This window comes from Brachyistius frenatus, unplaced genomic scaffold, assembly GCF_029030835.1.
Source record: "Brachyistius frenatus isolate BFR_SWC_R1_liver_20210118 unplaced genomic scaffold, ASM2903083v1 Contig_59, whole genome shotgun sequence".
Lineage (NCBI taxonomy): Eukaryota > Metazoa > Chordata > Actinopteri > Embiotocidae > Brachyistius > Brachyistius frenatus.
The window spans coordinates 2,032,078-2,044,630 of record NW_027210658.1 but is presented as its reverse complement, the minus strand read 5'-3'; the positions used below and the strand labels follow the sequence as shown (position 1 = coordinate 2,044,630).

The 12,553-nt window shown below is 42.6% G+C and overlaps 1 protein-coding gene across 1 annotated transcript in view; it reads left to right on the top strand.

The window, feature by feature from the left end:
* Positions 1–4,964: 4,964 nt before the first annotated feature.
* Positions 4,965–12,553, top strand: part of LOC138625126 (gamma-aminobutyric acid receptor subunit rho-2-like) — a 28,211-nt gene continuing 20,622 nt past the window's right edge. Inside the window, exons 1-2 of the mRNA XM_069705846.1 lie at positions 4,965–5,237; positions 10,371–10,477. Of these exons, the coding sequence (XP_069561947.1) occupies positions 5,116–5,237; positions 10,371–10,477 (229 nt within the window). The 5' untranslated portion in view covers positions 4,965–5,115. The remainder of the gene's footprint in view (positions 5,238–10,370; positions 10,478–12,553) is intronic.

Here is a 12,553-nt window from a genome sequence, read left to right as displayed (position 1 = left end):
CACTGATGGAACCGAGCAGTGTACAGCTCTCAGTCCTTTTACAGACTTCATGATAATATTTCTTAATAATAATAATAATAATAATAATAGAAGTGTGACCGTGTCCTCACAGCACCTCATACAATCGCACATTAAAGGAGAATTACACCAGTTTGACACGTCAGTGTTTCCAGGTTTTAGTGCTGCAGAAGAGTAGCAGGGAGATTTTAGATCTGCTGAACTTTAAAAAAAACAACCCAGTAAAGACACAATATATGTTTGTTACAATAATCTCCTTTATTCACATGATTTACCTTCAACTGTGTGGGTGTGTGTGCGTGCATGAGTGAGAGAGTTTGTGTGTGTGTGTGTGTGTGTGTGTGTGTGTGTGTGTGTGTGTGTGTGTGTGTGTGTGTGTGTGTGTGTGTGTGTGTGTGTGTGTGTGTGTGTGTGTGTGTGTGAGCGAGAGAGTGAGAGAGACTGACTCCTCTGACTGTCCATGAGTCTTGACAGAGAGCTGTTAACACAGTCACATAATACGCAGTAAAACCTCACATTCACCTCTTCTATTTTCAGCTGGTTTAAATCTACGGAGTCCCTGAAGGGTCACAGCGAGAACTTTTTGTGTTACCGCTCAATACTTTTATTATCCTGATCGCTCTGAGCCACGTGTCTGTCAGCACTCAGCTGCTCCTATGAACAGTGTTGATCCAGTTCAGCTGTAACACTCTTCCAGTGAAAGGAACCACTCTGCAGACAGGAAGTAGAGAATATGTGATCCGCTTAAACAGTCTGATCTCTGGCACTATTCAGCTTGTTGTTATGAGCAGAGCTGCAGCTGCTGTCCGCTGTGACGGTGAAGTCGGGTTTATATTGGTTATTTTTCAGACTCTCTCTGCTGCTGTGGTGTTATCGATGTGTTTGGAGGTTATTATTTTAACCTGTGATGCTTCTATGACAGTTTGTGTTGCAAGCATTTAAAACTAAGTTGTCCCGGCCGTAATCGCAACAAACAAAGTGTGAAGTCAGCTTCTGCTTGGTAACTTCTGATTCAGTGTTTAAGGGGAAAATGAAGGGGTTTTAGATCAGGACCAGGACCAATGGGAATGCGAGGAAACGCAGAAGTAGTCCTCAGAAAGTTCTCTGTGTGACCCTCGCGGGCCTCCATACTCACATCCATGTGTTGGAATGTTTAATTCCATATTTAATTTTAGTGTGAAGCATGTGTTGATTGGAAGACGTGTTGCTGCAGGACCGCCACATTAATACCACACGGACATGCAGACACCATGTGGTGCCGAGACATCTGGGGGTGAAGGAAGGGGAGGTGGGGTATGTGTGTGTGTGTGTGTGTGTGGGGGGGGGGGGGGAATATAGACCGACACTGTAATAATTCCCATCATTCCTGTAGCTTGAATGAGTCGACTGATTCGGGATCAGCTGTGTCGTTGACGTGCAGCATCGGGGCAGAGAGCTTTGAACTGTCGTCACCATGGCAACGCGTACTGCTGAGCTGATGTGATGGGAGGGATTGTTTGCACCAGTAGACTGAGTGTTTACTTCCAACACAACAAAGACTGTTTGTCTCCTTTTCCTGCAGGAAGTCGTTGTTGTGTGGACGCTGTAATCCTCCCCCCATACCCCTGTAAACCCCCCCCCCCCCCGCGCTTCACACCATCCATTCCATGTCTCTGTGCATTAATCTCTTGTTTGCTTTGCGTTGTGTGAAGCTGTAAACAACCTTTTTCCCCTCAGCGTGTTCACAGAGAGCCGAACGTTTTCCCCTCCCTGATGCACTCGGAGGTTTATCGGTCTGATGAGACGCGGCGAGAACAGGGGAGAAATTATAATTCATCATCTTTGACTGTTCGACGTGCACGGCAGCTCGGCGGAAGACGGAGAGCTGGAGCAGCAGTCGACCTGCTCACGGGAACAAATCTGTAGTCACGATATGCCGAATGTGTTCAGGTGTGACGGAGAGACAGACGACTGAGAATCTGTCTTCATCTGTCTCTGCAGAAACAGGAAATAAATCACTTCAATAAAAGGTTTTTAGAATGTCTGATTGGAGCTGCACATCAGTACAATATGGATGAATAATACTGATGATGGATCAGGGCCTGATGTGTTTAACAAACTGCATGTAGCAGGGATCAAGGTGGACACAGGACATGTGACTGTCTTTGATACCATGAAGCTTTTAGGGCAGATATTAAAAAAATGAATCCAAACAGAGGGCTGTGGGCCAAAAATACATGTTTATGTTATGAGAAATTATATTTCATAAAAATGATATATTTTAACAAAAATGTGCCTTCTAAATCTTAAAACTCAGGGCAATTTTAAAAGGTGCTCCTTAATCTATATTTCCATTGTTTTGCAGAAGTTATTGTTAAAATCAGGACGTGTGCATAGTATGTCACTGCCTCCATCTCTCATCTTGACAGAGACACACTAACAACACACATGAGCATCAGCAGGAGAGACACAATAACTTCTGATTTATTTCTTCTGAGATAAGATGAAGACCAATGTCATTTAAGTGCCGTAAAAATCATATAATCACATTTTAGCTTCACAAAAATCACCATTCATCGTCATTGAGGTTAGGATTTTACAGCGTTTATGAATAAACACACAGATGATGACATCATTCTTGAAATTTCAACTTTGTTCTAAAAGTTTTGACTTAATTTTTGAAATTTTAAATGTATTCTTGAAATTTCACTTTATATTTGAAATTTCACTTTATATTAGAAATTTCGACTTCATTCTCAAAATTTTGACTTTATTCTGTAGATTTGGATTTGATTCTCTAGATTTGGATTTGATTCTGTAAGTGGTGACCGTGTCCTCGCAACACCTCATATACTCACACATTAAAAGGGAGTTCCACTAATTGTTTCCAGGTTTTGGGGAATAGTGCTGCAGAACAGCAGCAGGAAGCTTCTAGTGCTCTGAGAGCTAGTTGATGGTCAGAGGTCAACACACAACAGACCTCAGTCTTTCGCTCAATAAGATAATAAGCCCGACTTATTAAGACAATGTCCAACAATGCAGGACAGACACTTCTCTAAACTATTTTTCTCTCTAAAGGCTGTGAAGACATCACAGAGATGTTATCATGTGATTGATGTCAATCAAACTGCATTTGTGAATCCAGTGCAGGTTAATCTGTCACCATCTTCACTGCCTATGTTTCCACTTCCAGCACAATATGATGTAAGCTAGCACAAAGAACATGAAATGCAGCTACAACAAAGGCTGAAACTCTCAGAGACGTTTTTAGGTCCCCCCCCCCCCCCCCCCCCCCCCCCCCCCCCCCCCCCCCCCCCCCCCCCCCCCCCCCCCCCCCCCCCCCCCCCCCCCCCCCCCCCCCCCCCCCCCCCCCAGAGATTCACTCGGGGGAGAAAAGAAGTGACTCGGAGAGTCTTCTCAGAAATGTGTCAGTTTCTCTGTGCTGACCAACCATCAACCATCAGTGATGTCATCAATCATCAGTGATGTCATCGTTGGTTTGTGAACGTTATGAAGCCTCCAGTTCAGATTCTGTCTGTCACCATCTTTGTTAGTTCGGAGCGGTTTGGAACAGGAAGTGACCATATTTGGACGAGCTGGGGGAAGAGCCAGCGGTGGATCTGACCCATCTGATTGGAAACCTGACGATACTACGTCCCGCCCACCGATAGCTGTAACCTGACTGCACCACAGGCCTGTCAATCAAACAGACACGCCCCCCAAAAACAGGTCTTTTTGAATCTTCTTTTCTAATGAATGAGGGAATATTTTCAGATGGACCTCCAGAAAACTAATAAGAAGGAGTGACTTTAGCTAACAACACCGAGATAACTGATGGACACATCTTATTCACTTTGGATTTGATGAGAGAAGTTGAATGGGAATCTATGGAGCCAGAGGCTTTTTGACACTTGGTGGTATTGCAGCTTTTACATACAGTTTTGACTGATGTGAGCATTGAATTCAACTTTCTGGAAGATTTTAGACCCGCCTGAAGGAGTCTTTGATTAAATATAGACTTGATTTAATTGACTCAAGACTTCATCCTATTTCACATATTTAACTGCATTCGTTTACACATTTTCTTTAGTTTAAACAGAAAATAAAAGCTAGAAGCACATTTCTTTTGTGCAGAATTCTGCCTGCGTATTTTATTTAACAGGATTTGGGAATGTTTACGTTGTCTTTAAGTCCTGAGACAATAATCAGGCTGACGGGGCTTCTGTCTCTGTCCTCTGTTGGTCTGGTGAGACACACAGTGAGGACACATGATTATGACACAATAACACTTTTTAATCTGTTGAGATAAAGATGCTTTGTCAAGAGGGGGAACAGAATCTTCCTCAGCAGACGACAGTAAATCTGACAGCACAGACACTCTAACTGTTAACTGTATGACAGAGGTCAAAGGTCCAAAAACAGACAGACTGTGACCTCACACATGCTGTAAAGAAACTGTTGGTGGGAAGATTGAAATGTTGAACAATCTGTTGAGATGCTCTGGTTTTTATTATGTAATTTTAATATCTTCCAAGATATTTTCTGAACAGACTGCCGGCTCAAGAGTGAGACAGATGAGGACATCTGTGTAAAAAAATGATCTTTATAAGCTGTAGAAGAAATCAAAATTCTGCAGTTCTGTTTATTTTTCAGATGATAATTTTCTATCAGATTATGTTTTATTATGAAGCAGAACTGCAGCAGAAATATGTGACATTTTCTAATTTCCTCTCTTTTTTCTGCATCCTCTCACTGGTGTCTCTATGTGTCTCTGTATGTGTCTCTGTATTTGTCTCTGTCTCTGTATTTGTCTCTGTACGTGTCTCTGTATTTATGCCGCGCGCCTCCTGTGGTGCTGATGCTGTGCGCTACTGAGCCAGGAAACCCCCTCCGGAGTCTGAGAACCAATCAGAGCGCTTATCAGACTCCAGCATCCCGTCTCTCTCCGCACAGCAGCCGGAGCCCCCGTCCACCACAGACCCTCCACTCTCACTCTCTCTCACTCTCTCTCACTCCTCCTGCTGCTGCCTCTGGCCGGAAGATGTTCCCGCGCACAGAGCGTCCTGCACGGTGACCGAAGCCGCCGCTGACTGACTCTGCTGGACGTCTGAACTCATCATGTCGTACTTCCCCCGGCTGCTGCTGCTACTCTTCTGCCTCATCCTGGTTGGAGAGTGCCGGAAACACAAAAGTAGGAAAAAGCGGTGGTCTGCTCCGGTGGAAGCTGCAAAGCCCGGGAAGTAAGTCCTCTTTCATTTTATTTAAATGAAACCGTCTGACCTTCAGAGAAGAAGAACATCCAGCAGCGGGTCAAAGAACATCCCGTTTTTTTTTAATCCATCAAACCTACAAGAACTCTCTTTTACGCAGCCGCAGTGAATAGCAGACCAATTAACACGAATAGTCTGTCAGTGTGACATCAAACAGAGGAACAGTTCAGATTTATGTCAGTTTAAATAATGGTAAAACAGCCTCTCTCCATATTTCAGCTCCACTTCTTCTTCTACATCACAGAGTATCAACATGTGTACGCGGTCTGCGCATGACTGCACGCACTCCTTCCGATTTCAGCCCAAATCAGCCCTCCGTCGTAACTAACCGGACCCGTCACTCCGCGGTGACTCTCATTTACGGGCTGAAGCGGCTCATCGGGACCAAACCGCGCGTAAAGAGCAGCGTGAGCGCAGCGACCCGTTTCCTTTTGCCGCTGCTGACATGCTGTGTAGAAGAGGAAGCTCGTTCCTCGAGGTGCAGCGGGTCAGATGGCTTTCTGTTATCAGAAGATCGTCCAGAGATTTTATATGTTCGAAACATCAGGAATGATCTTCAAGCCTTGTGCGGCTGGTTTTTCCCTGATTGTCTTTTCCAAACAGCAGCAACTTTTAAAACTTTAATCTAATTATCTAACAGAGTATCAGTAACAGAAAATATCCTTAATTTTTTTTTTTAATTGTTAATAGTAGGATTTAATTTAATCTGCTTTTTGTTTTCTTTGTCATTTTGTCTCTAAATTGTCTCAAAATTTTGGTTTGTCAATTTCCCAGATCTTAAAACGTTTTATGATATTTAATTTACTTTAACAGAAGACTATGAAGAACAGCATATGTTCAGGTTTGAAAATCTGAAACAGTTTTGGGGCTTATTTTTGATTTGTTTGATCATTTATTTTTTTAAACTAATTGTTTCAGCAGTTCAAAAGTTGAGAAAGTTGAGTTTTATTTTTACCGTAAATTTATGAGTTTGTAAATGTGCAGAACATCAATCACCCAAAAAGATAATCATAGGAAGAAAGAAAATGTTTAGGATGAACAAAAAAGTACAAAAACATAAGACGCCCTTTTTTCTTTAATTCTTTTTAAAATGTAAAATATAAATCTGGTGACATCACATATTTTCTTATTGTCAACAAATCACACGTGTAAACCTTCAGTGGAGCATTTAACGAGAAGTGTGTCTGTGTGAAATCCATCAGTGAGACACAATCCTGTTTCATTACCACACACTTCCTGCCAAATGTATATTACAGTAATTCACCACTGAAATTACTCCTTGACAAATATACTGCTTCCTGTTTGTTGAAATAAAAGCAGAGTGAACAGCTGTTTTATCTTTGAAATTAAACTATTGTGAGTTTTTTTGTGAGCTTTTACATTTAAATTTGTATCTTCACTAGAAATCAGATTGAACCACAGAGACATCACTGGATGAAGGTTCATGTTGGATCTCTTTATGATTTGAGTTCAATGCCAATTAACGGTCTGTAAATGTAGGAAGTGGAACCTTTGTTGTGAAGAGGCAAAAAACAAAAAAGGAAATCCCCTTGTCCAGCACGTATCGTAGTGATTTTCTGTCAGGAGTCCATCACACACAGAACGTGTCCTCCAGTTAACGAAGAGGAAGATGTGATCAAATCACTGCTTTATTCACAGTTGATGTGTGTGAAGACCGACACAGGAAACAACCGGAGTCACATGATGCTCAGAAGGGTGAGGTCACAGAAAGTCTCCAAAATGACCATAAAATGATTATATGTATAATGATACCTCTCACACGTGTAGTTTCACTACATATCAAATATTATATAGATTTACTTTAAACATCTAAATTAAAATCTGGTTAATATTTCACCATCACACTCCTCATCATCACACTCCTCACCATCACCCACCATCACACTCTTCACCATCACCCACCATCACACTCCTCACCATCACCCACCATCATACTCTTCATTATCACACTCCTCAACATCACCCACCATCACACTCCTCACCATCACCCACCATCACGCTCCTCATTATCACACTCCTCAACATCACACTCCTCATCATCACACTCCTCACCATCACCCACCATCACTCCTCAACATCACACTCCTCACCATCACCCACCATCACACCCCTCATCATCACACTCCTCACCATCACCCACCATCACACTCCTCAACATCACACTCCTCACCATCACCCACCATCACTCCTCAACATCACACTCCTCACCATCACACTCCTCACCATCACCCACCAACACACTCCTCACCATCACCCACCATCACAATCCTCATCATCACACTCCTCACATCACAGTGCTCACCATCACACTCCTCATCATCACACTCCTCACCATCACTCACCATCACACTCCTCACCATCACACTGCTCACCATCACTCACCATCACATTCCTCACTATCACACTCCTCACCTCGGAGCACGGGGGGCTGAAGTGACTTATGCTTGGTTGTTGGTTCACTGCAGCTGTCTACATGCAGGATGCTGCTGTGGCAGATTTAACCCTCGTGTTGTCCTTGGGTCAGTTGTGTTCAACCAAGTTCTATTTTATTTCTATATTTTTTTATTTTTTGGGATCATTGGTCATCATTCTTTAAAGAAACCTTCACAGCCTCCTTGTCACCAATGATCCCCCAAAAAAATGAAAATAAAATAGAACTTGGTTGAACACAGCTGCGAGTCATTTTGACCCAAGGACAACACGAGGGTTAAGAAAGTCTGGCGTCTTTTCTCTGATATCAACCTTGAATACACAGCAGTGGCATATCAGGTGTGTTCTTGCTTTTTTTTTGCACCGACCTTTGAATCTGACCACTGTTCTTTAATTTAAGGAACTATCCTATTAAAGGATCTAAAATGTATTTTCCAGAAACTAGAGCAGCATGGTTGATTTTACATATAGAAACATTCATATATATATATATGACCTTTATTTAACCAGGTAAAATCAATTGAGAACCAATTCTCATTTACAATGGTGACCTGTCCTTGGGTCAGTTGTGTTCATAAGTATCTTTGCAGTGACCATTAATTGCTGAATGTGTGTGTGTCACAATCTTTATTTTCTTCCTGTTCATTTCCTGTTTTATTTTAGTAACTCACTACTTGTCTCCACTTCCTGTCATCATGTCTTCCCCCTTTGTGACCGTCTTCACCGCCCTGATTGTCTCCACCTGTCTGTAATTACCTCCCTACTGTGTCAAATTGTTGTTGTGTCAGATTTTTCTTGTGTCAGATCATTGTTGTGTCAGATTGTTGTGTCAGGTTATTGTTGTGTCAGATCATTGTTGTGTTAGGTTGTTGTGTCGGATTGTTGTTGTGTGAGGTTGTTGTGTCAGGTCATTGTTGTGTCAGATTGTTGTGTCCATCTCTGGTTCCTGTGTTCCTCTGTGTTTGTAAGTTATTTTTAAATGTCAGGTTATTGTTGTCAGATTGTTTTTGTCTCAGATCATTGTTGTGTCTGATTGTTGTCAGGATATTGTTGTGTCAGATTGTTGTTTTGTCAGATTGTTGTTGTGTCAGAATGTTGTTGTGTCAGATCATTGTTGTGGCGGATCGTTGTTGTGGCAGATCATTGTTGTGGCAGATTGTTGCCAGGTTATTGTTGTGTCAGATCGTTGTGTCAGGTCATTGTTGTGTCTGATTGTTGTGTCAGATCGTTGTTGTGTCCGATTGCTGTTGTGTCGGATCGTTGTTGTGTCAGATTGTTGTGTCAGGTTGTTGTTGTGTCAGATCGTTGTTGTGTCAGATTGTTGTTGTGTCAAGTTGTTGTTGTGTCCGATCGTTGTTGTGTCAGATTGTTGTTGTGTCAGACTGTTTTGTCAGATCGTTGTTGTGTCGTATCATTGTTGTGTCAGGTTATTGTTGTGTCCGATTGTTCTGTCAGGTCATTGTTGTGTCCGATTGTTGTGTCCATCTCTGGTTCCTGTGTTCCTCTGTGTTTATAAGTTATTTTTAAATCTCAGTATTACTTTCTGGACATTTTTGCCTCCATTGTTTGTTCCTCAGCATGTTTCCTGTTTTTACCTTTCTTTGGTTCCTACAGGTTTTTTTTATTTATTTATTTATTTTTTTTACTTTTCTTGAGGACTTTATGATTGTGTCTTTGTTTTTGCATCTTTTTGCACCTGTGCTTCATGTCGTACATTTGAGTCCCGTTCTGACTTTCTAACAGTACAATCATTTCCAGGAGGGCTGTGATTCATAACGGGAACATTGTGTGCACAGTTTTTAAATCTGAGTGGGTTTTTTCATGTGTATGTACACTGTTAGAGTAGATCTTATTAACGGATTTATAAATGAAACCTCTGGACTCCACCAAACCTGAACCCTGTGGTATCTAGATGTCAGCAGAACCTTTAAGTTCTGTATGGTGTCTGTTGGAGCTGCCGTAGATCAAACTTGTTCAGCTCCTCCTCCTACAGTTCATGGTCAACCTGTTAAATACTAATATTTTATCAAAGCTTTTCACATGCTGTACCCACACACACGGTACCTTTTATTATGAAGGTCACCCTTGATGCCTCCTATAGACGCAAAAGCACAAAAAACCTGGTGGTTAGAGTTCAGAAAAGATCATGGTTGGGTCAAAATCAGTAAATTTTACTTCAGTCACTTAAAAGACATCTATATTTATTATATACGACCTGGAAATGAGAACAGACTCCAGGTTACTGTAATAACCACTGACCTCCGAGTGGGAGCACAACACGTCTTATTGTCTCGGAGGTTGTTTGGTCATAATGATTCACTCCTTGTCAAAGTCCCTCTGATCTTTACACCTGAAAATGAATCCTTTATGAGAACCAGCTGTTAACTCACCATCTGATATGTCCAGGACTTTAACATGAATTATTGTCACCAGATAATCAGCATTAGATCATCAATGAATGAGCTTTAAAAGGTGTTTTCGAACAGAATGAGGATTTTGTATTTTCCTCCATCATCAACAGCAGAAATCTATCACGAAGATATTTTATAATGACCAATATGAACAGGAGGAATAAAACCTGTTTGACTGTTGTTTTAGGACTTGAACTAATCTCTGAAACTCCTCTCTGTTGTGTCCACTGCCTGCTGTCAGTCCTCTATCGAAGAAGGCCTCAGATGGAACCAAATCCAGGAAGCTGAAGACGAGCCACCTGCTCCGCATCGACGAGCACGACTTCACCATGAGGCCGGCGTTTGCAGGTGAGCGTCCTGTTCAGGACTGTGGGTTAATTAAATGTGTTTCTGAATGATATTACATGCCACCGGGCTCCGTGAGATGTTGATATTGACTTTGGCTCCGCCTCTCCGCTGTTACGGTTCCCCTCTGTTTTTCAAACCTGAGCGTGAAGTGAATGTTGAGTAGAAAAGCTGAGGTTTATTTTTCCCTCCTGTCAGTTTCTCTGCTTCACTGCTGAACTCAGGACAGAAAAGATGCGGAGCTCCCCGATGTTTTAGACAGCAGGTTGTTTTATTCTGTAAACACACGGTGACACTGAGCCAAGTTCATCCTGCAGAAAAATACCTGGCTGACATTGTCTCTGCTGCTGGAGACTCAGTTCAGGTTGAGTTTACTTCTCTGCCCGACCTCTCTGAAGCCCTCCCTGACTGTCGGTATCTGCTGTGTGTGTGTGCGTGTGTGCGTGTGTGTGTGTGTGTGTGTGTGTGTGTGTGCGTGCGTGCGTGTGTGTGTGTGTGTGTGTGTGTGTGTGTGTGTGTGTGTGTGTGTGTGTGTGTGCGTGCGTGTGTGTGTGTCTGCTCTACACCTTGAACATCAGCACAGAGTCATTGCTGGGAAAGCAATTAAAACTAAGAAGCTTATTTGTAGACCTCCAGATTTGAGTGGTGTAGTTTTCATCCTGAACAGAGAATGTGACAGCAGGAGGAGGTGTTGAGCCAAACGGAGGCTCCACACAGAATTTCATGCTCCTGCAGCCACAGATGGATCCTACTGAGGAGCTGTGTTTTTCTTGCATTTGTCAGCTTTTCTTTGTCCAGGATTCTGCAGAAGAATGATGATTTTATTCAGACATGATAAAAGCTGACTTGTGTGAGTTCCCTGCTGCTGCCTGTGAGGCTGCTCTGCAGAAGGAGAAGAATTGTGAGTGTGCAGCAGCTACTGTGGTTCCTCGTGGCTGCAGAAGCAGTGACTGCAGTGTTACTAATGAAAGCTTCTTACAGACACTTATTGTGTGTGTTGAGGGGGGGGTTGTGTGATAGTTAAAGGAACATCCTCTTGTAAGTATGGAGAACCAGACCGGCTCTGACTGGTGACTTTTATTGTCTGCTGTGTTGTGAAGAGATTTCCCAAAAGAAAAGGGATCATTTGTTTGGTTAAGATCCCAGAAAGCAGCAATGAACGAGGTTTGTCATCAGTAGTGTGAAGGAGGAGCTGAGACTGACCCGGTTTCTGGTATTCAGACTGTTCCCAACCATCAACCATCAGTGACGTCACCCGTTGGTTTGAGAGCATTATGAAGCCTCTAGTTCAGATTCTGTCCATCACCATCTTGCTAGTTCGGAGCGGTTTGGAGCAGAAATTGACCATATTTGGTCAAGGTGGGGGAGGAGCCAGCAGTGGATCTGACTGCACATCTAGTTGTGATTTCCAGGTTAAATCCGTTTGTGGAACTCCTCCCTCCCTGTCTGCCCCAGGTTTAAAAACATCTGAGTGGGCAGATAGACCTGTCATGCATGAGTCACATCTGCATTAAAGAGATGGCATGTTTTCCTCTTATTTCATCCATGCAATCCTCAAAAAACCTTCATTGGGGTTTGTTTCTGGGTTTAGCTTCTGGAATGTAACGCCGAGCGTAAAGGAGCCAGTGATGGATTTACAGAGGAGCCGTCCATCAGGGCTGATTTCTGCCTCTGTTCTCGAAGAAACTACAGTACAATTTAGTCTGTGAGAGCTAAGGCTGACTGAGGAAAGGAACAAATGAAGCTGTAATCTGACATGTTTGGCTGTCTATGAAAGAACTTGTGTAGCGAGATCAGCTGTGTCGAAGAAGGATGATGGTAGTTTTATGTGTCCTCTAGGCTTTAAAGCTGTGGTAGGCAATATTTCATTGTAATTTTGGGTAAAATACAACCCTGCGTCCAAAAGAGTTGGGATGCTGTGTAAAATGTAAATAAAAACAGAATGTGATGATTTGTAAGCTGCTCAACAGTTCAGGGTCTCCTTTGTTGTATTTTTCATGTCATGATGCTCCAGATGTGTTCAATGATTGACAGGTCTGGACTGCAGGAGGCCAGTTTATCAGCGGACTCTTGTACTAT